The following is a 23,898-nucleotide window of genomic DNA, read 5'->3' as shown; positions in this document are numbered from 1 at the left end:
TATAGTGGCTTGAATGACTTAATCTAATATTCATAAATATAAACACAAACAAACAACATGGAGTATAAAAGAGCACAAGAAAAAATGCTGGTTTTATTGGTAGCACAGTGGATTTTAACAGAAGCCAAATGCAAAACCACTTGTTAGATATTTAGTCACTGATCCTGTGAAACAATATGTGGGATCAACCTTGAAATAATTGTAAGAATGAAAATATCTATAAAAATTGTCTCCAATAAACTCTAAGGACTCCGTATACACATGCAAAATTTGTGTTTGTCAATAATTACATCAATGTTGAAATAGTAAGGAGTAAAAAAATCAATCTCTAACTTAAAAAATTAAATAGCACCAAATACCAGAATGCAATTTCCCACATTTACTATCTCTGCAGTTTGCCAAGAGTTCCAAGGCAAAGACTACTGCTGGCTTTATGAACTACCAGAGATGGTGGTTTGTGTGGCTGACTTATAACGGGCTTTCTGATCTTCTTTCCTGATTGATCCTTAGCTTCTTTGGGTGGAGGCATATGGATTGGTTTCCATGGAATTGGATTATAAAAGGTTGGTTCTGGATAAGAATTTCCACTGTAAAAACCTAAAATTTTTTAAAAATCAGGAGAAAAAAAAAAAAAGAAAAACCTTCTTGAGAACAAAGAGACTACTTATTTTAAAACACCTAGAAAAAAATGTTTAAAAATGTCAAGAAACCAAAATGGGATGCCAAAAATACCAGTGATAAACCAATTTGACTCAACGAAAATTTAAACTATTTAATATTTTCAAAGGACACTTAAAATACAATAAATATTGCAGTATAAGCTAAAATATAAAAGATAATTCCAAGAGTCCAAAGAATGTCAACATTAAAGTTCATATAAATAAAAGCTCCTACAAAACTTTTTACTAAAATTAATTTTAGAATTCTTAAGTTAAACAAGGTCTCCTTTTCTTAACTCAAAACTATGAATGATTATGTGCTAATTTCCCCTAGCAATATACTTTAAGTCCATAGAAAATATCATTTTGCATATATGTATAGTAAATAAAGATTCTTAGAATCAGTGAATCACATAGAATCCCTGAAATTCAAAATTACTATCACTCAAATTAATAAAATGTCATGTCACTCTCATTCTGAATATGAATTAGGGAACGCTCTCCTACTGGGATGTATATGAAGCCTGTAAAGCGTTAGATGACTGACATCTAATAACTGTGAAGGAGCGACACTTTGGTAGCATATCTGAATCTTCCAATTACATAGTCATCTAAATTTCTCTACTTCCTAACTTGTGTAAATGATAGTGATGTAAGGAACAGAAACTTAAAGCCAAGAGAATATAGAGCATGTGAAGAGAAATAGGGTATTTACTAGAATAAAACTCATTTACTACAGTGCAAAAGATTAATACTTACTTTATGATTTTTACTTTATTATTTAATTTTAGTCTACTAAATAAATTTTGTTTTACTATAGAATGGATTGTTTTTAAAAATCAATTCTAGTCAATATATTTCTCATCTGCAGTTTTAACCTTACTATCTCATCATCTGTTTAAAACCAATACTTATAACTCCTTTTTTCAAACAAGAATGAAAACAGAAGGTGCAGCCCATGCTCAGTAGCTGTAATGGATGACCTCTGTGGCATGGACAAGAGGCCTCAATACTGACAGCAGGAATGTGTCACTCAGACATGGGCAGCCCACTTTGACTGCATAGATATGTCAACACACACTTCACTAAGATGGTCAACACAAAGTCTGGAATATGTACCATTGTGTGAACAAAACAGAATGGGGAGTTTTTCATAATAAATCACTTAAACAAGTGAAGGCAGCTGTCAGCAAGGTATGAACTTCCAACATGAAACACAAAGGAAAACCTGCATCACCATTTATAATCAGATGACGCCTAAAGGCTATGCCGACTACAGTCTGGCTCAGAGGCTGTTCAGCACTACACCCTGCAAAAGCAGAAGGCCCCAGGCACGGGAAGCTCTGTCTTAGAAAGTTAGAAGAAAGGAAGGAAAAATGCCCCTTAACACACATCCTGATTAAGGCTGTATCATCCAGAAAAGTAAGAGACTTTTACTGTTTCTTGTTGTTAGAAATTATTGCCTTGCAGTTTTACAACTACTGCTTTGAGATTTATGGAGAGGGACAATAAATTTGTAGTATCTCCACAGCAACATAGTATGTTTGTCTTTCAGAAAATAGCAATTTGAAAGAAAAGTGATTTTTACACATTTCTATTTCTGTCAATGTGTAATATTTGTTCCTACAAACCATATTTATGTAAACCACATGACATAAAACCAACCTGTAAGCTTTCCATTGGCATAACCATAGCTCTTTGCAGCTGGGCGAGGCTTATTTTTTGCATTTTCCAACCATTCTTTAAACTTTCTTTCTGCTATCTCCTTTTTTTCTTGTAATTCAGTTTGCCGTTGTTTTTCTTTTTCCTTGAAATGACAAGACCAAAGAATCTCCAAGGATATACTGTTGACTAAAAATTTCACTCAGAGTCTACTGATTTTTTTTCCTTAATAGCTTCCCACTCAAATGGCTTATGAGTGACCATACATATTCAATCATATTTCTATAATCTGAAAGCACAGTTTGACAAGACTAGGGATATGAAATGAAGGAGTATAACTCTAAACTACAATAAGATATCAACCCCAAAAAGAAAAAAGCAATTTGTTACTTAAAAGAAAAATAACTTATAGTATAAGACTTTCCATAAAGGAACATCAAAGATATTAAAAGGCAACAACAGTGAAAAATTTTGAATCTGACTAAAATCAGTGTTTATTAATTTTTCTGAACTAGAGAAAAATACATATACATATTCATTCTTAAAGTTTAAACACAGTAAAAATAGAATAAAAAGAGATAACAGCTTCATGTGATTCCTTATGCTAACAGACTTCAATACTTTTCTAAAATATGGTAGGCACAGGTAAACATTAAAGTCATGTGTTCTAACTGGTGATAGTAATAAAAATACCTTTTCTTTCTTCTTCTTCTCACATTCTTCAGCATTTTTTTTCTTTAGCCATTCCTGATATTTTTCTTTTGCTTTTTCTTGCAAATGTTCTTTCTTCAGTTCTTTTGCAGCTTTTTCTTCCATCTCTTTATTAATTTTCTGTTCCCTTTCTTTTCTTTGCTTCAATAAAAGTGGAGGAATTTTAATTGAGATACCTGCACTTTTCCTCATATAAGGACTGCATTATAAAGTTACTTCTTAAACCTTAGTTATCTTTTAAAATAGGTGGCAAGTCAGTGGTGCATATGGCTTATGACAATATATACCAAACCTGCAAATGATAAATCAGTGCCAGTCCACTAGCTAGCCTATAACTCTCATGAGGGCAGGGAAGAGATAAACTCACCAAAGCAGGCGCAGAACTGGAAAGAGTGCAGAGGAAACAGTGGTGCTCAGTAAAGATATGTTGAATGAGGCAGTGAAGAGAAATTACAACCTATTTGATTGCCCTGAACCTTAGCAATTTTTTTTAAAAGATTTATTTATTTATTCGTACAGAATTGGGTTACAGGCCAAAGATGCGGAGAGTGAGAGGATTCACCAGAGACAGAGCAGGGAGCAGAACAGGCAGATGACGAAGTACACTGCTGAGGGGAGCAGCGGGCAGGTCAGGAGAGGTCTGCCTCGCCATGTGGATCTCCTCTGGGGCAGGCGGGGATCGAACTCGCGTGGAAAGTGGCTTAAGCTTCTTTGTGCTGTGCTTTAACCTGCTGCGCCACCAGGGAGGGCCCAACCATAGCATTTTTAATCATTTACTCTAAAATAGGAGACACGAATGCACACCTTTCTTGAACAGTTTGCCAATATGAATAGCTGAATAAACTTCACCATCAAGTGAATTACAGAAAGCACATGAGTAACATTTTGGCCCATTAAGTAGTGCTATATTGGCGCATTCAGGCAAAACACTAGCTATGCAATTCTTATAAGTCTTACAGGGACCTCATGTTGCACATTTATTGTCTGCTAGTCAAATCTGTTCCACTAGCTCACTTGTATTTATAAATAAAGTTGTACTGAAATGTAGCTGGGCCCATTAATTTACATAGTTAGGCCTATGGCTGCTTTTGCACTATACCAGAAAAGCTGAGTAGTTGCAACAAAGATTGTATGGACTACAAAGTCTAAAATATTTATTAACTAGTTCATTATAGAAAAAAATATTGAAAATTCTGTTTTTTCCCTTTCTATTTCAAAAGATGATCCACCAACATAGTTGAATTCTAAATAACCAAAGGAACACTTAACTTGCTTTTTCAAAAATATGATTTAGAAAATAATCGACAAGGCATACAGTCTATGCAATATAAATATCACGTTATCGCCCTTCATGAAGCAAAGAAACGAGAAGTTCTTCCCTTAAAACTATCTTGTACAACACTTTAATATAAATAATGTAAATAGGCCCTCCCTGGTGGTACAGCAGGTTAAAGCACAGCACTGAGAAGCTTAAGCCACTTCCTCATGAGTTCATTCCCGCCTGCCCCGGATGTGACCACATGGCGTGGCAGACCTCTCTTGGCCCACCCACTGCTCCCCTCAGCAGTGTACTTTGTTGAACTGCCTGTTTTGCTCCCTGCTCTGTCTCTGGTGAATCCTCTCACCCTCCGCATCTCTGGCCTTTACCCCAGTTCTTAAAAAAAAAAGTTTATAAATAATGTAAATAATATGAAAAACAAACATTTGCTACATACAACATATATCCTATGCTGTGTGCAAAAGGCAGGTCTTGAAAATCAAAGCTCTACTTATTCCCCAGGTTGCAATATGTCCTCCCTCTTGGCCAGCCAATAGCAGCAATAAAGAATTTTTTCTAAGCTGAAAACCCAATATCCATTGAAATAATACTAAAGGTCAACAACTTCATACTGTCAGGAAATCTACAAATTTAAAAAGATCTAAGAGCACATCTTGCTCAATCCGATTGGCTCAAGACTCTCTCCCATGACCTCATCAGTAAGGGAGTCAAATCCCTACATTGTTTTTAATTATTACAGCTAACACTGAATGCTAACTCTGGTTCTTATTATTTCACACAATTTACATGTAGTTACCATGTCAACTAAGGTCTTACAACTCACAATACAAGATAGATGCTATTATCTTCTCATTTTTCAAATGAGGAAACTAAGGCACAAAGAGGTTAAGCAACTTGCCTACGGTTACACAGCTAGTAAGTAATAGGTGACTGCAGATTTTACGGATACCATTAAAAACAATTTTATGTCATAAGTTCAACAATTTAAATGCTGAAATTCCTTAAAACATACCACTTTACAAAAACTGATTTGAGAATACCGTATCTGAACAGTCATCTACTGATAACAATTTAGAATTAAAAACTATCCTACCAACAAAGCTCCTTCAATTAGTAGAGCTAGCACATATTTAAGGAAAAATACCAATTATAACAAAAATTTTAAAGAGAGGAGAATACACCTGAATTCATTTTAAGGACTAGTGTTACTAAGGTAGCAAAAGAAGGCATGGAAATTGTAAGATAATATCAGGAAGAAGGAAGATATCTTCTCCCATCATCAAAAATATGAAATGCTTACTGATACATCTAAAAAAAAATCATAATACCCTTGTAGATAGAAAACTATAAACATTACTGACAGAAATCAAAGATAACCCAAATAATGGGTTATTTTTTTACAGATATAAAATTTGGTATGACTAAGATGGCAGATTTCTTCAAAGTGACCTAAATAAATAATATAATCTCAATGTCAGACACTATTGGGGACACTATGGCGGACATTAAACAACTAATTTTAAATTGTATATGGAAGATGCAGACCAACAAAGAATTCTGAAAAAGAAAAAAGTTGGTGGACTCACACTATCTAATTAAAATAATTATAAATTCAAGAATTATAAAGCTATAGTAATAAGCTAGTATGATACTGGCATAGGACATAAATCCATGAAACAATGGTGTTGAGAAATAGACCCAAACATATATGCGCAATTGAAATCAAATTACCAAGGTAACTGAATATTACATTTCAACATGTAATATTGGAGCAGTTGGCTATTTATATGCAGAAAATTAACCTTGATCTATAACTCATACCACACATTAAACTTAAAGCAAAAAAATATGCATACAGGCTAAGCTCAAGTTACAAACACTTTTTGGAAGAAAATAATGGAGAATATTTTTACATCTTTGGGATAGACAAACATTTCTCAAATGGGACACAATATCCACAAACTAAAGTAAAAAAAACTAGAATGTGAAGCTTCATCAACTTTTAAGCTTCTGCTCTTCAAAATGCACATTAAATAATTCTATGGGCAAAATAAATGTGACAAGACTTGTAGCCTGAACATATAGAGGACTCTTACAATAATAAGCCACACAATCTCTCTACAAAATAGGCAAGAAAAGTTATTCCAACACAAAACAAAAATTAGAGATGTAAAAACAAGTCATTAAGTGATATGGACTGAATTGTGCCTTCCCTCCCGCCAAATTCTTATGCTGAGGTCTCCATCCTAGTGTCACTGTATTTGGACTTGGGACCTTTAAAGAGATAATAATGTTTAAGTGAGGACATAAGAGTAGGACCCTAACCCACAGGACTACTGTCTATAAGAGAAGTAAGAGAACTGCGGAGCCACATGCACAAAGAAAAGGCCATGTGAGGACAGAGAGAGAGAAGGCTTCCAGCTACGCGCCAAGGAAGAAGTCTCAGAAAAGTTAAAACTTGCTGACACCGGCCCTCCCTGGTGGCGCAGCGGGTTAAAGCACAGCACTGAGAATCTAAAACCGCTTCCGCATGAGTTCGATTCCCGCCTGCCCTGGAGGTGACCACATGGCGTGGCAGACCTCTCCTGACCCGCCCGCTGCTCCCCTCAGCAGTGTACTTCATCGATCTCCCTGTTCTGTTCCCCACTCTGTCTCTGGTGAAGCCTCTCGCCGCCCCTGAGCTTCTGGCCTGTACCCCAGTTCTGTATGTACAAATAAATAATTTTTAAAAAAAAAAAAAAAAAAACTTGCTGACACCTTCATTTTAGATATTTAACCTCTAAAACTGTAAGAAACTAAGTTTCTGTTGTTTAAGACCCCTAGTCTGTGGTATTTTGTCATGATGACCAATCAAATGAATACAATAAGCACAGGGAAAAGAAAGAACAATAATCACATGCCATACACATTCACTACAATGACTTAAAGTGAAAAGGCTGACAATGTCAAGTTTGGCAAGGATGTGATGCAAGAGGAACTTTCCTACAACAGTGATGGGCAAGTATTTATAAAAACAATTTGGCAATTTCCTACAACATGAAACATACTTACTGCACAACCTAGCATGTCAGCTCCACGGCATTTACCCAAGGGAAATGAAAATAAATGCCCCTAGAAAGACCTGTACATGATGGTTATGGAATTTTATTTATAATACCCCACAAGTGAGAACAATCTAAATGACCACCAACTAGTGAATGGATGAACAATCTGTGGTATTCCAAAGAACAGAATACCAATCGGCGATAAAAAATTAAACAAAACAAAAAAATAATACATGAACTATCAGGAAATTTTAAAGCAAAAAGAACAAACACATATATATCAAAATATGTGTGTATATAATAGCCCATGATTCTATTTAAAGGGAATTCTAGAAGTCATATCTAATTCAAATAAACAGAAATCATATTAATGGTATCCTAGGAGTAGGATCTGAATGGGAGTGGGGAGCCACGGTTCACTGTAAAGGACCCCAAAGGAACTTTTTGGGTGACTGAAATGTTTTCTCTAGGCTGTGGTGCTGGTTATATAGGTATCTATGTATATTATCAAACTTAGGTTTATATCACTACATGTCGATTTTAGTTCAATGAAGTTCATTTTACAACTAGGATTTCAGCTAGAGAAGGGAGAATGGACTGCCTTTAATTAACAAAAGAACAAGACAGGCACTCAAAGAGAAGTACTGAAAGTGGTAGCCTATGAATGAGAGGCACTGGATTTTTCTGGCATTCTGAATCTCTTTAAAAAAAAAAACATTTTTTAAAAGATTTATTTATGCATGCATGCAGAACTGGGGCACAGGCTGGAGGACTCACCAAAGACAGAGAGGGGAGCAGAAACAGGGAGACTGACTGAAATACACTGCTAAGGAGAGCAGTGGATGGGTCAGGCGAGGTCTGCCACACAATGTGGGTCACCTCCCTGGCTGGGGATCAAATTCAAGCTGAAGTGGCTGGGGCCAGCTTTATAGTGCTGCACTTTCACCCATTGCACCATCAGGTAGGGCCCTCTGGCAATCTGACTCTATACCATATAGAACACCACAATAAGTTTAAAAAAAAATGATGGTGACCTGAGAGAACCTTTGGTTCTTATACCTGAAGGAAACTGACAAAACAATGAGCTACTTAAAGTTCCTGAATTTTTATCTTGGTTCTTTCTGCTTATCTAATATGGAGTGAATGTGCTGAATACAGATGATTCACTAATAGCAGTGCTATCAGCCACATACTTTGTTGATCTGAGTTAATATTTTACATTACAAAATCAGTTTTATGTCTCAAGAATTAGATTTTTAATTGAGAATTAGAATTTTTTTTGAGAATTAGATATTTTTAAACTACAGTGAAGATTTTAAAAAATATACATTTAAAAAAACAAAGCTAGAAGATGAATTAGAACAGCAACACAAATGTAAGAGATGAGATGAGATAAGCCATTTACTTCAAAAAGATTTAACAATTTACAGCCAGAAGAATGAATACATACATTCTTTTTGTCTAATTTTTTGATAGAACACAGTAAAAACGACTTGGAGAAAGTAATGCCACAGATATAGTTAAAATGTGAATGAAACTGGCTGCAGCAAAGGACCACACACCACGAAATATAAACAGAGGAGAAAAAAGTTAAGATGCCAGACAGGAAGAGAAGAACCAGGAGAGCAGTTTTTACAAATAGAGGTAAATGTAACTAAGACTGAAATACGAAATCTGATAGGTCTTAAAGAAAAAGAAAAAAAATAGAGTAATCAATTATTGCTTAACATGCACAAAAGTTGTCCAGATTAAGTAAATTTAATTTCGCAGGGTTCATTTTTGAACTATTCTCAACTTATGGAGTCTTGCTTTCAATAATTAGTGATTTATGTCAAGTCAAGCCATTTCCTTCCCCCCCAAAAGAATTTTCTTTCTCAAATAATTGGATTAGATTTTCTGCTACTAATTAAAACAGTGACTATATCATCTCTCAGCAGTATCTTACATCTTAGACAAACAACAACCATGCTTGATTGGCATGGTAAAATGAGCTTAATGGAGTTAGAGATAACAGAAGCTTTTAGAGAAAAGAACATATATTCTGTAGATGTAAAAACATTCTTACAGTTACAAACTTCAAAAAAGGTTCTAGAAAGCTAGTAATGGCTACAGTCTTATTTTGACTTTTGGATCTATGCACACACACAAAATCTTCTAGTATAGGATGAAGCAAACCTTAAGAAATCAATCTGACATAAGAAACAAATGTATGTATGGTTACAACACATGTTTTAGCTAATTTTTTCTTACAATACCCGGATAGAAAATTATGTCATCTTTAATTTACAGAAGTACTTTCTTGGTGCCTTCACTAGTACCATTGGGCACGAGATTCAAGAGTTACAGACCAAACGTTTATTAATATTTTTATTCTTTCACTCCCGTAACAAGTGCTTACTATACTGCAAAGCATGATGTTAGATCTGGAAATTGATAAAAATATAAAATAATCCCTATCCTTGAAAGCCTTAAAGTTACAAAGGACATGAAGACATGCATAGAACAAAACAGCAACAAAACATATATATAATACAGCACAGTACATGACTGAGTGTAATAAATGGATAAGGACTCACAGAAGGAAAGTTCCCAGTACGGGATATGCAAACACGTCATGCAGGAAGTGTAGTAATACAGGGAAAGGTGGGGTGGAGGATATAATGAGATATCCTCCATGTATAATCAGATATATCCATGCTGATAAAATGCCCTATATCTGAGTATAAGGAAGTGAGAAACAGCAAAAGGGAAAAATGTTCTCAAAATTTCTCATGGACAAGATATCCCTAAGGGGTGGGGAACACAGTTTAAAGGTCAAGATTTAGTTGAAATCTAATCTATGGCTTAAAAATAACAGAAAATTTATGTTCTACTTCTTTAATTATCTGTACTTGCTTTCACACAAAAATAACCTTTTCCTCTCAAAAATTTCCAGTAAAACTGATACTCCAAAGAAGTATCACCATACTCCCAAGAGAATGTTTGTAGGCAGCAGGAGAGGGATCACTGGTAGAGGAAGACAGGACTAAGAGAGTGGAGAGAAGTCTTTCACCAGTCAAGCCAGAATGTAAAAAAAAAATTAGTCAGAGGTCAGAGGGGAATCATGAAAAATATTTTTTGAGTTGGGGAGTGATATTAGACCTCTTTAGCAAAATCAACAGATTTACTCATTTAATAAGTATTTGGGGGCATCTTATGTCAGGTACTGATCAGTTGCTGGGGAACTAAAATAGAGAGACAAAAATCCCTGTCCTTATGGAGCTTACATTTCAGTATGAAGAAATCAACAATAAATAAGTTGAAAGCTAGAATGAGAACCAACAGAATGAGATCCCGGGTGGGAGAGTGGTCCCGGTAAAGGAAAGGCACTAACAACAGAACTCTGAGTATGCCAAAGAGACTGAGATGACAGGAGTAATAATAACCTAAATCAAGGAATCAGAATTGTTCTGTGAGGGGAGAATAGGCAAAAACACATTTAGAATTTTAGGCTTAGAGGTGCCTACTGATCTACCAAATGGAAATCCAAGATTCCAGAAAGTGAGGTTGAGTAAGAAGACTTCATGACTCTGCAGAAAGACACAAGTGGAAGCCACATTGGGGAAAAGAGAGAAGCCAAGAGCAAAGAACAGGAGGCAGACTAGATAAAGGTCTGTCCGTGCAGGGAGAGTAAAGAGAGAAACTAGTGAAGAAAGAGTCCAAAGACAAATACAAAAAAACTAGGCAGTGAGGCACAACGGGAAGGAAGCTTTGCAAACAAGACTTCATTAGGCGTGTGTGCATTTCTGTTCCTCCTTACCTGTTCATTCTTTTTCTGAACCCATTCCTTGTGCTTTTCTTCAGCAATTATCTTTCTTTTTTCACGTATTTCCATTTCTTTTCTTTTTTCTAGTTCTTGATTTAATTCCTGTGGATATTATTCAAACAATAGGCAACATTTAATAGAAGCACTCAAATAACATTTTAAAAAAGGCCAAGGTTAGCCAGATTAAACAAGGATATAGTTTCCTTTATAGAAAATATACCATTAGTGACAATGACTTACTTAAGTAACTAGTCTATGATGAAAAGAAAGCTTCAGTTAAAAGTATAAATCATTTTTTAGAAATGCAAATAACTGCCTGGCAGCGAAACACTGGTTTCTTAGACTAAACTTGAGCTAAATTACACTCATTGAAATCAACTTTCCCACACATAAATTTTGGCATCACTTATGCTATTGGCTGTATCTCAAGAGAATTACAACTTTTTTACAGTTATAAAAAGCTTCTAGTTTCTTGAGGAAAATAAAGGATGGGAATTAAATAATCCTTAAATTAAAATTTTAATTCTGACTTATACCACAGAAGAAACGTAAGGAAACTATTTGATTTTCTTTAGGGGGAAAAAAAGAATCCAGGCTTTTCTTCACTGATTTTATAGCTGCTAGAGTGTAAGACAAAACCACATTCATATCCCAGATTATTTAACTGCCGTGCTGTCACTCGAACATACACGTTTGGGCATTTCCACAGGAGAAAGAATGTGGAAGGTATGGCCGAATAAAACTGCAAGCTGAATGCCACCACTGTCACTCATCAGTTCAATTACTGCATTAGTTGAGAATGCTGTTCAAACTAGACTTCCTAGGACTCTAGGACCATAATTACTGGTTATTTTTCTTCTCCCTCCTTAGATACTAATAATCAGATCCTTTTATAAGTCTTTGATTAGCCCCTAGTCCTGCCTAACCCTCCCTTTCCCAAAGACCTACCTGGGCACAGGTACTTGTGGGAAGGACAATTTTTCAGCTCTCTGACAATCCCAGTTTGTTACAAAAAGTGATGATAAAATTTACACCAGGAATGTTGTATCTCTTGTACTTTAGAACAACTGGTCATAGGAACCTCTCACTTTATAGGACCCCTCAGCCTAAATTCTTCTGCATATGAAAGAGCTGCCCTCACTTACTCAGAAAGTCTTTGATCAATGTTTTTAAACTTAGTTTAACATTTTTTTACATTTATGTATTTACTTATATTTTACATCATTCTTTCTTTTTGTACAATGCATGCTTTCTCCTCTTAGCTGTCTTTCTGTAAAATTCCCCACTGCCAATTCACATGTGCACCATCACCATAGTCCCTTGTGTTCTTTACTGTTTTGATCCCTCTCTCTCCTTCTCCTGTGCAGAGTGTCTAATTTATAGCTATCTGTTAATTTTGTTTTTTAATTAATATTTTTTTCCCCTGATCCCTTATTTTGGTTCTTCTACATTCTTCCTATAAGTGAAACGCTCCAATATTTTTCTTTTTCTTCTGAAAGTCTTTTAAACATTATACTGCACCCTCCCACCTAAAGTACAAATTGTATCTTTTAAAAGGGTTCTTCATTACCTCTGATTTCCTTGACTATTTTTAAGTTTCTGGAAACTACCACTTTAAGCAAAATGACATAGAAGGAAAGTGCACAGCTGGAAGGATTTCTTTTTTTCCTCATCAACATTATAATGAAGCAACATTATTCAAAGGTCTGTTGTCACGCTTTAATGGAATGCCTACTACATAAAAGTAGCAAGAACTGAGATACAGAGATAAAACTCCAGAAGTCTGATCTAATCTGATTCCATACACACAAACAAATTAAGTGCTACATTGCAAGGTATTGTATCTAAAAGAACTTAGAAAAGGGGAAATAAAGATATGGTGTGGACCAGAGTTATCAGAAATGGAGAATGCAAGAGGAATAGTGGGAAGAAAGTTTAACTAGAAGGGTGAGTTGGGGACGAGACCAGAAAATTAGAGTGTGGCATTAAGCTGGAATAAGCTCTTTTGAGATAGGTAGAATAAATTGAACACTATGAAGCAGGAATATACTGCCAAAGGGGTGATTTAGAGCACTTGATGATAAAGGTTGAAGATCATATTTGAAGAGAGCAGGGCTATTGTGAGGAGACTAGGAGATTCCATAACACATGGGCTATAAGGAGAAGGCGGTCTGGTCTCTACTTGTATCAGGAAACAAGAAGGGGAATGTGTGTGTCACAGGCTGGGTCGAAAAACCACATCTCCCAAAATTTTCTAAAATAGTCCTGATTTTTATTTTCAAGAAAAAGTAATTACTTAAATACAGACTAAAGATTTGATTGATTATACTTATTAACCTTTATAAGATTTCTCATATAATTAAACTCAAAAATCAGGGGAAAAAAACAAAATTTGTTTCCTATTTCATGGTTCACAAATTTTAGCTAAATGTTGATGGAGAGTTAAAGATCAAAGAAAGGTCAGAAAGTGCTGTGAAAAGCCTACCATTGACCAAAGAGTACTCTAATCTCAGGATGTCTGTTTAAGTAATTTGCCATTGCTGAATATATATCACATTTGAGGACACAATCCTCCCTTCCAAGGCGGCCCTCTTAGAAGTCCCCACTCTGAATGTCTCCATCTGTTCAGTGCCGAGGCAGGCCTGGAGTCTCCTCTCACAACGCCCCTTAGTTTTCTCCTGGTACACCACTGCATTTCAACAGAATTATAGCTATTTTCCCACAGAGGAAACTCTTGATTATGGAAAACCAAAATCTAAAAAGGACCCTAAATATGCATTTTCATTTCGATAGCTTTTGCTAACTTTCAGTGGTAAGATCTCCTTACCATTGAAGGTAACAAACAAAAAACTGACAGCTTTGAGTTTCACCAGCTCTATATCCTGCCCTATTCTTTCATTAAAAGCTGATGAATGAAATGGCCAAAGGCAAGACACTGGGATTAAAAAAAAAGCACCTGCTTTTACAAACTAGATAATTTTTATAATTTATAACAGATTGTACTAAAATGCTAGAGCAAATGTTAAAAATTAGAATTAACCAAAGGTCACAGAGAGTTTAGGGTGGTCTACCAAGGAACTCTTAAAAAAAAAAATTAAGTGACAATTATACGATCTATAAAACCAATATGGTGGTTTTCATATACACTGCATAATACATTAGCATTATGTACATTCAAATTTGCCATGTTTATCATTTTAACATAGCTACAAGTATACAAATTTTATAAATGGGTAATTTTAATGAACTAAATCATTTTTTTAAATTCAATTTTACAAAGATACCTGGAAAAAATCTAAATGTGTGTTACTGAAATTAAAACTAAATTTATGAAAGAGAATGATCTTTCTAATGTCCCAACAACCATTTAAATTGTCAAAGGAGAAAGTAAGAATGCCAGTGTATATTGAAAATTAAATACTGACCATGTATTGATAAATGCCATTTTGGTACCATGGAAGAATTCTGACTTAAGGTGGAAGTCAAAAAAAAGTAGGATCAGGCCCTCCCTGGTGGCAGGCGCAGCAGGTTAAAGCACTGCACTAAGAAGCTAAAGCCACTTCCGCATGAATTAGATTCCCACCTGCCTCAGAGATGACCACATGGCAGGGCAGACCTCTCCTGACCCACCTGCTACTCCCCCTCAGCAGTGTACTTCGTAGATCTGCCTGTTCTGCTCCCCACTCTGTCTCTGTCTCGGTGAAGCCTCTCGCCACCCCTGAGCCTCTGGCCTGTACCCCAGTTCTGTATGCACAAATAAATCTTAAAAAAAAAAAAAAAAAAAAAAAAAAAAAAAAAAAAAGTAGGATCAAGTCCCAGTTCAGCACTAACTGAAACCTTTAAACTTCTCTTTGACACAGTTACTTCTCTGAACTTCATGCTTTAGTAGGGATCTGGGATGAACTGTTGATTACTGTTAAAAATCTGTGCTTTTTATGCTGATTTGTAAACAAGTTAGAGAATACAGTGACCAAGGAGAGAAAATAAATAAAGTGTGTGTTGAGAAAATAAAGGGAAATAGTTTGGAAAAAATGTGAGTACCCCAACAATTCAAAATTGTTGTATAATAAATTGAACAGCTGGTCTATTAAGGTATCTCTGGCATGACCTGATTCAGTAAAATTCATACTAAATTACTTTAATTGCTTCAGAATTAAGTAATAACTCTATTACATCTATTAGCTAGAAAATGGCAAACTACCAAATATATCAAAAGATTCTTTCAACCATTTTACCTTGCTACAGTCCCTAAATTCATTCTTATAGGGAATTTAAGTTGACTATTTTTATCAGTTCTCAAAACAAATTTTCAGTAGTTATTATCTCCTGTCACACACAATAAAAACTTTTATTGAATGCTGCCTCTAATGAGGCCAATCCTGATGTTTATTTAATCCTCATAACAAAACAATGAGGTAAATACTTTCCCCTATTCACTGATAAAGAAATCAAGAAATAGGTTAAAGATTTGCTGGACTTCCAAGTTTTGAATCCAGAAAGTATGACCCAAAATTTACACTTCAACATCTCCCCTACTGCCACTTTTAACAACTAGCCTATAGATGAAGAGACAGAGGTTCAGAGAATTAACTTTCCCAAGGTTACAAAGTTAGAATGGAAACACTAAGATTCAGTCAGCCCTCCAAAGCCGGGGCTGCTCCCTTAGGAATTTTCTATGATTTAATTAGTGCTTTATTGTAAGCTGATTCTAAAATGACTTGAAGTGACCCTCCTTTTCTTAATCTAACAGTAACTTCTGAGCCCAGAGAAAAGCTGACTACCATAAAATGAGCTCTAATTCACCACTGGCTAGCTAAATCAGTGTTTTCCAAACTAAAAATATAAAAGCCATTGAATGGGTTATAACCAGACTTAAAATAAAAACAAAATATAACACATTTTACCAACATTAAGATATTATTTCATGGCCTCCCTGGTGGTGCAACAGGTTAAGCCACTGCATTATGAAGCCATCTGCAGCCACAGCAGCACAAGTTCACTCTCCGGTCAAGGAGCTTGAGCCACTTGGCAAAGCAGACTTCTGTCTCACCCACTGCTCCCCCGAGCAGTGTATTTTAGTGGATCTGCCTGCTCTGCTCCCCACTCTGGTGAATCCTCTCACCCCCTTCTATGCATCTCTGGCCTGTACCCCAGTTCTTCTATGCATAAATAATCTTTAAAAAATATTTTTAAAGATACCATTTCAGATATGCATGTATATGGTGTTTCTCTGTCTGTGTGTGTATACATATATATGTATACATGTATTGCAAGTGTGTGTGGCATGAAGTAACTAAGTTCCTCACTGTGAATAAATACCCTGAAGGTAACTAAATAATGAAATTAATAATGTTAAAACACAGGCTGAGGTAAAGCATCTGCAGTCTCAATAATTTAATTCTGAATATAAATGAGAAAGTTTTCAGAAGGATATGAATAGATGATATCAATAAGAACCACCAATAAAAACAACACCAGCTATCTTCTACTACTTAAAACCAAAGTGCTTTCGCAAGTCCTGTACCTTCTGAGAGGTACCTCCTGTGCAGGTCGCAGGAATGAGTGCTATTTTAGAATACAAAATATCATGCAGAAAGAAGTAGCAGAATGCTACTGCTTTCCACAAATCCTCTAATCATGCCAACCCTTCTGAACCTGACTACCTACCTGATTAGAAACCAACTACAGATATAACAGCTAGTTTCAAAACTAATTTAGAAAATTTAGTCAAAAGAAGATCATGAAAGGAAAAGCCTTAGTTCTAAAGATTTTAATGGCACCGTGGTTACCAACATAAAGAAATAAACTTAAATATCCAACACCAGTGAACTAGTACACTTTATGCACTACATTTATATTCTACATGTAATAAATTCTAAATATAGTAATATTAGCGAGACATCTTTAAATTATTTTGAAAACTATGGAAGGGTATAGAAATACATCTGTAATAGAGCAATCAGAAGAAAACAGGCTACTAAAGTTTGTTTCTATTTCATCTCCCTCATCACTGACATTTGGCACTGAGTTCGAACAAGAATTCAGAGAGTAAGAGAGTAAGTCTAATACAGGGTATGTCAAATTTTCAAATCTGTTTGTTTGCTAAGTCCTACATTGTAAACAGTGAGTTCAAAGAATAAGGAATTCATTGCTCAGAATCCCAAACACAATGGAAAACTATTTAAAAAAATGAAATTTTGCCTTTTTTCAGCAACATGGATGGAACTGGAGGGGATTATGCTAAGTGAAATAAATCAGAAGAAGAAATATAAATATTAGATGACTCACTCATCTGTGAAACATAGAGAAACAAAAGAACAGACTAAACTAAGCCAAAACAAACCCCAGAAAGTTGACTATAGACTTGAGGTTACCAGAATTGGATGTAGGGAGGGATTAAAGGAGGAGGTAGCCCAACAGAATATACTGGAAGATCATTGGTGCTTCGGTGGTGGGCAAGTCTGGTAACCTACATCTGAAGATAGATTCAACACCAAATCATATATGGCTTATAAACCAACAAAATAATACGATTAAAAATAAATGAAATAAAGTGTTTTAAATTATTTTTACCAAGTATATGTAGCTGAATTTACCTGTAGTTAGATATATACATGGTGAAGCTCCTGTATATGATATGTGTGTACATGGCTGTGTGTATGCACACAGATATACACATACTAATTTACAAAGGAAATGTTATCTTCAAATGGTAAGATTAGAGATTTAAATTTCTTAATTATGCTTAGCTGTATTTTCAAAATATTCTTACAAATAATATATATGTACTGTGAGAGTTATTAAAACTGATACATCAACAAACTGATTCAAACAATGGAAAACTTTGTTCTGAGGAGTAGTATCACTAACATTTCAAATTCAATAGCAGCTATCCTTTGTGAACTCATGAATTCAATATAAAGCATATTATCTTGGTTTTACCTCTAAAGCTTTCTGCTGCTGACGATCACGTTCTTCTTTTTCTTTGCCCACAAACCACATTTCCCATGGTGTCAGGCTGCTTTTTGATAAGGGCACCTGTTTCTTTTCTTGGTTATCTTCTGAGTAAAATTCACTATGATGAAAGAAAGGATACTATAGTGCTTGTAGTGGTAAAAAACTTAGAAAAATCACTTAGGCATAAAGAGAAGGCCTAAGCAGAATTTAATTTTGTAGTATGGTGATTTATAAATACATGTAAATTAATTCTATAGAAATGTACATTGCAGTGCAACACTGCAAGCTAGGTGCAACTGCTTCAGTGTGAGTTCACTCCCCTGCGCCCGAGGTGACCCACATGGTGCACCAGACCTCTCCTGTCTCACCCATTGCTGCCCTCAGCAATGTACTTAATCAGTCTGTCTGTTCTGTTCCCCACTCTCTCTCTAGTGAGTACTCTCACTACCCCTGCAACTCTGGCCTATACCCCAGTTCTGTATGCATAAATCAATAAACCTTTAAAAAAATAATAAAAAAATAAATGTACATTGAAAGATCATGAAAAATTCAGATATTTGAATTAGCTTAATCACCAAGCTGCCTTTACATCCCTTCATCTTCTAACCTCACATTATTAAAAACCCATTGGGATAATCCATACACAGTCCATTTTCCTCAATAACAATAATTTTTTATTCTTAAGAAATCTTTTATCTGGACAACTATTCAATACATGATCCTAACCAGATCCTGGGACAGACTTTTCCCTTTTGCTCCCTTAAAAAATCTAGGGTGCCAGGGCCCTCCCTGGTGGCGCAGTGGGTGAAAGCACAGCACTAAGAAGCTTAAGCCACTTCCGCATAAATTCGATTCCACCTGCCCCGGAAGAGATCCACGTGGCGCAGCAGACCTCTCCTGAAGGCCGCTGCTCCCCTCAGCAGTGTACTTTGTTGATCTGCCTGTTCTGCTCCCCGCTCTATCTCTGGTGAAGCCTCTCGCCGCCCCTGAGCCTCTGCCTGTACCCCAATTCTGTATGAATAAATAAATTTTAAAAAAAATCTAGGGGGGGGAAATAGAATATGTACATAGACAGAAAATGATAAAGCAAATATGTTAACAATTAGAGATTTAGTGAAGGGTGAACAGAAGCTTTTTATACTCTCAACTTCAAGTAAGTTTGAAATTGTTTTAAAATAAAGTTACGAAATGTTTATACAGCCTTTGTATTCTTTAATGTTTGGTTGACTCTGTTTTGTCATTTTTTGGACTCTCTAAAGCTTCCTAGATTCCTAACCTACCTCCTGTCTCTATTTCTACCATGCACAGCTGTCAGCCTGTCTCTTCTGAGAACGAGAAAAGAAAATACACAGCTACGTTAAAGAGAAGGGAGGAGAAAGAGTCATTGGACACATGTAAATAAAAAATGACAGGGGCCTGGCTAGATAAACAAGCCTCATAAAACTTTGCAAAAGCTGAATAATTAGCACCCAAGTAAAGAATGGTCTTTCGGCACCCAGGGCCACTCTAGAGACTGTTATTAAAGACTCATCTCCTCTTTGTCTCCTTAATATTCCAACTTTTCCAGAAAGAAAAAGAAAAATAGCAGTTGGTTTCCTCTATAAGAAGAATGTAGGGGGACCAAGTAAGGAAATCAGGAAAAAATAATAATTATAATAAATAAAAGAACAACATTAACAGGCAACTATAGCTCAGAGACTCTCTGTAGGGGAGGGAGAGAAGAGCGCGAGACACAGGGGTGAACTGGTGGTGGGAATTATATGGGGATGAGAAAGCACACATTGTATGATGTCAAATATATATATAATAAAAAATGAATATTCCTGTTTCTGGCAACCAAGTGCTTCATCCACTGCTATATACTTTTTCCTACCTGTTAAGTGTCAGTTTACTTGTGCCTTTTTTTTTCCTGCTATTTCTTAGTATCTGTGTCCTTAAGGAGTTCGTATGTTAGTGGGAAAAAGGCTCATGAGCAGGCACCATGTGCTGTGCTCTGCAGCTGTGCCTAAAACTCTGAAATGCCTTTCCTTCACCTCCACGCTTGGCCAAAAGTATGATTAGATTTGGGAAGAAAACATTGAGGGTAAATCGGTACCTATTTTCTTCCAGCTGTGCACATTTTTCAACTCCAATAAGCCTCTGCTTCTCATCTATAAAATGAAGAAACAGTAGAGGCAACCTCACAGGTACTACAGTAGGAGACAGAGCATGATAAAGCTCCTAACACAGTGCCCGGCACTCAGAGCCATTTGGTGTATGTCGCTTAATAGTTCAGTTAATTCCTACTCTCTCTCCAAGATTCAACTCAGGCAGTCTTTATTGCATCTCTGTGAAACTCTCTGCAAAATATGTGGAATAAGGAGTTTGGGTTTTGCATTTGTCCATCTCCGCTAGAGGACATGAATTCCTAAACAGACAGAAACATGTCTTAACAAAAGCCTAGCTTAGGGTCTAGAATACAGTGTGCTCTAACAAAATTTGTTGAAAGACGGAATCAGTTTTTAAATAATATTTTAAGTATTAAATGTCTTGCCCTAACATTTTTAAGTTGTGTTCAAAATGTGTAACATACACATGTATCACAGCTCTAGTAGTAATCAGAAGCCTGATAAAAAGCCATTTCTGACCAAGCCATTTATTAAGACATGGGTTTCCAATGCACAGAATGATATTGAAACAAGGATAAAGCTGAATAAACAGCAGGACCAAATTATATTATAGAAGACTACAGGAAAAGTCTACTCATTATCTTTTCTGATGTTTGACTCAAAAAAGCCTTCCCTGTTATTCTTTACATAGTCGATCACTGTGACCAATAAAGGATGGTAAAAGGGCATAAAATCCACACAGCGGACGGTCATTGCCTAGAACACAGCTGCCTCCTCTCATCCCATCATCCCCAAACCATTTAGTTGGGGCACTACTGAAAGTTACAGGTAGGGAGGAGGAATAAGGAAATTTTCTAAGCACTTAATTTTCCTAAAAGGAAGCAATATTTTTCTAAAGCTTTTGAAAATGCTTCTATCAGTTCTCCAGGAAATAGGAAATGCACACCCACTTTCTGAAGCCTAATAGCATTTGACACTTGCCATGCACAATGCTGACAACATCCACTTTCCATTCCACATCTTAACTTAACTTTTTTTTTTTATGTTAAGTGACTTAATTAGGAGAAGAAAGGCAGGCTTAGCCATGGGATGCTACCAGCTCCTTCTGGCTTTGGCTAAGGGCAAACAGAAATACGCCTGGCTCTGGGCCTGGTGAGCTCTTCCCTCAGGTCTTTGGTTCTTGGAAGCTAAAGTATGGTCTCAGAAGCTTAGTTGTAGTTTTGTTTTTATACCATCTACTAAATTTGTTAAATCACACCTAGGAGCACTAAAAAAGTCATATAACAAAGACTGCTATCCCTTGTTTAACAAAAACATATGGCTACAATTTAAACAGACATTATTAACCTCTTCCTCTCAACATAATTCCTTCACTTGGGACATCATTTTCTATACCACGTCATTGGATTAATGTTTTTTCCTAATGTTCATGCTGCCAGTAATCATTTATGGATTAAACAGGCATTGATCCTGGGCTAAATGATTGCCTCTCTGATATTCTGGAATTCTAGGCAAAGGAATAAATTTTTAAAACTTTTTATTATGAAAAATTTCAAACATATGTGGTACACATAAACCAATGGTATTGGATAGGGAGTCTCTAATAAGGAGATACCCAGTGAGTTCAAAGTCTTACTTGATACAACTTTAAGCCAATCCTCAACCCAACATCCCAAGTTCATTCCTAACCTTATTCTTTATTTGAATTCCAAGGGGATGATCTAGTTCCTGCCGAACTCCAATCTAGGATATTTCTTTCCATATCACTCCTCTTCCATCCCCATACTAACGTCAATCTCTTAATCCCTTGGGGGATTCTGAAAATGAAAAGCAACTGAGTTGTAATTTGATAGGCATCATCATTCCTTAGGCTGTTAAACTGTCTACTGCTTAGTCCTATTGATTAAGAGTCAGAAGGTATTTCCCAAAGCTTTTAAATAAAAATCAGCTGAGGCCGAAGAATTCCAGGAAGGCTGCTATGAAAATGGACTCCTAAAATTGATACTGCCCACTAAGTTATACTACTAGGTTGATCAGCAAAGACTGGTTTATTGTTGCTACAATCAGTCTGGACAAGTGGCTTGCTTGGATACTCCTGTAATTCTCATAGAGTTTCAATGCTGTAACTGTGTATACGAGTCATTTCATATAGCTCCATATCCCAATTCACTCACTCCAGGTATGAATTACCTTATACTGAGAGGGCTATCTTGCTGCTTACCTGGGTCCTATAGCCTGATACTGTGGCTTAGAGTTTGATAATCAGAAGTTTGTAAATGCTTTCTGAAGAGGATGCAGGAAGTTTATCCCAAAATGGAACTGAATCATACTGCTTGTCTCAGAAAAAGATAAACCTTCAGGGTTAGGTCTTGGGTCTATTTTCTATATAACAATAACAGGCATGTAGAAAACAGAGAATGTAGCTGATAGTACCCAGCTAGTTAATAACTAGGTGTATACTTTTTATCAGACTTGTTATTTGTATCCTATGTTAATTTTGTTATTTGTAAAATGGGTGGCTTGAACTAGGCTGTAAATCCAGTAGTAAAAAGATCATGTCTATCTTGTTTATAGTCCTCAGTATCTCTGCTACTATGTGGCACAAACTAAATGTTTGCAGAATGAGTAATTGTAAAATAAATAAATTAAGATGGTTGTAGTAATCTCTTTGGTACTGAAACTCTTTAATTTAATGACTTCTATTCCACTGTTTAGTGCTCAAATCAGGCAGCTTTGACTCTGGATGCTGAGAGTGACACTGCTAAAAAATGTGATTCAGTTCATTATTTATAACATTAAAGTATACTGCTTACTACAACCTAATTCACACTGACAATCGCCTTTTTCCAAAATTGCTACAGGTATCCCTAAGGTGCAGTAAGCCACATTTTGGTGTTATGGGTTTGGACAAGAGTTCTGGTGATCAAAATCAGACTTTTGAATATACATACACAATTCCGACAATGGTAGCAAATTTTTGTGTGTTTGAGACTATATGAGATTGTTGTGATCCTATTTTCAAGAAAAGAATAATTAAGAATTGTAGAAAACTTATCATTTGCAGGAACTGGCTCAGGACACTATGTGCAAAAAGGGGCGGCACCCCAGGATGCTCGTGCCTGCAGTCTTTGGGGGTTAAGACAGGAAGGTGTCTGGCCAGCAAAGGCACCGACAAGGGCCTAAAAGGACTTGGGCCGGCGGGTGTATGGGCCGGTGGCCTCGAGTTTACCTGGCACACCCCTGTAACTCCACTCCTTTCAAGCTCTCCACCTTGCTCTCTGAGCCATGGGCATCTTCGTCCTCGTCTTCCTCCTCCTCCCCGTCACCATCGTTGTCGTCGAACGGGAAGCTCTGGTGGCCGAGGGGAGACAACAGCGACATGGTGGAATTACTACTGCAGCTCAGCGGCGGCGACAGCGAGCACACTGTCCCAGCCCCCAGCCCCTGCTCCCGGGCCCCCGCCATAAGGACGGAGGGCCCCGAGGAGGGCCGAGACCTGGACCTGCAGTAGGTCGGGAACCTGGTGTCGCGAGGGGGCAAAGCAGCCCCCAGCTGCCCCGCCGCCCACATCACGCCCGCCAAGTTCAAACCGGCGGAGCGGCGGCGGGGACGTGCTATCCCAGAAGGCACCGCGCGCCCCCGGCCAGGCCAATCCAGCCGGCACGGACGCCAC

General features: G+C 36.6%; 1 protein-coding gene across 1 annotated transcript; it reads right to left on the bottom strand.

The window, feature by feature from the left end:
• Nucleotides 1-23,812, bottom strand: CCDC34 (coiled-coil domain containing 34). Its single transcript, XM_004682969.2, has 6 exons — nucleotides 23,455-23,812; nucleotides 18,103-18,235; nucleotides 11,155-11,262; nucleotides 3,015-3,173; nucleotides 2,325-2,466; nucleotides 1-597 (listed from the first exon to the last, which is right to left on the bottom strand). Exons 1-6 carry the CDS (start codon nucleotides 23,793-23,795, stop codon nucleotides 383-385), a joined length of 1,098 nt encoding a protein of 365 aa, XP_004683026.2. The 5' UTR covers nucleotides 23,796-23,812; the 3' UTR covers nucleotides 1-382.
• Nucleotides 23,813-23,898: the final 86 nt, after the last annotated feature.

The sequence above is a fragment of the Condylura cristata genome, unplaced genomic scaffold, assembly GCF_000260355.1.
Source record: "Condylura cristata isolate star-nosed mole 26May11 unplaced genomic scaffold, ConCri1.0 scaffold00015, whole genome shotgun sequence".
NCBI lineage: Eukaryota > Metazoa > Chordata > Mammalia > Eulipotyphla > Talpidae > Condylura > Condylura cristata.
This window is presented reverse-complemented; position numbering and strand designations above follow the sequence as displayed.

Excerpts from the sequence above, each read along its gene's own strand:
- CCDC34 (XM_004682969.2), bottom strand. The coding sequence starts at position 23,795 with ATGTGGGCGGCGGGGCAGCTGGGGGCTGCTTTGCCCCCTCGCGACACC. Across the intron at positions 18,236-23,454 it reads GAGTTACAGGGGTGTGCCAG|TGAATTTTACTCAGAAGATA; the intron begins GTAAACTCGAGG and ends CTTTCATCATAG. Across the intron at positions 2,467-3,014 it reads AGAAGAAGAAGAAAGAAAAG|GAAAAAGAAAAACAACGGCA; the intron begins GTATTTTTATTA and ends TGTCATTTCAAG.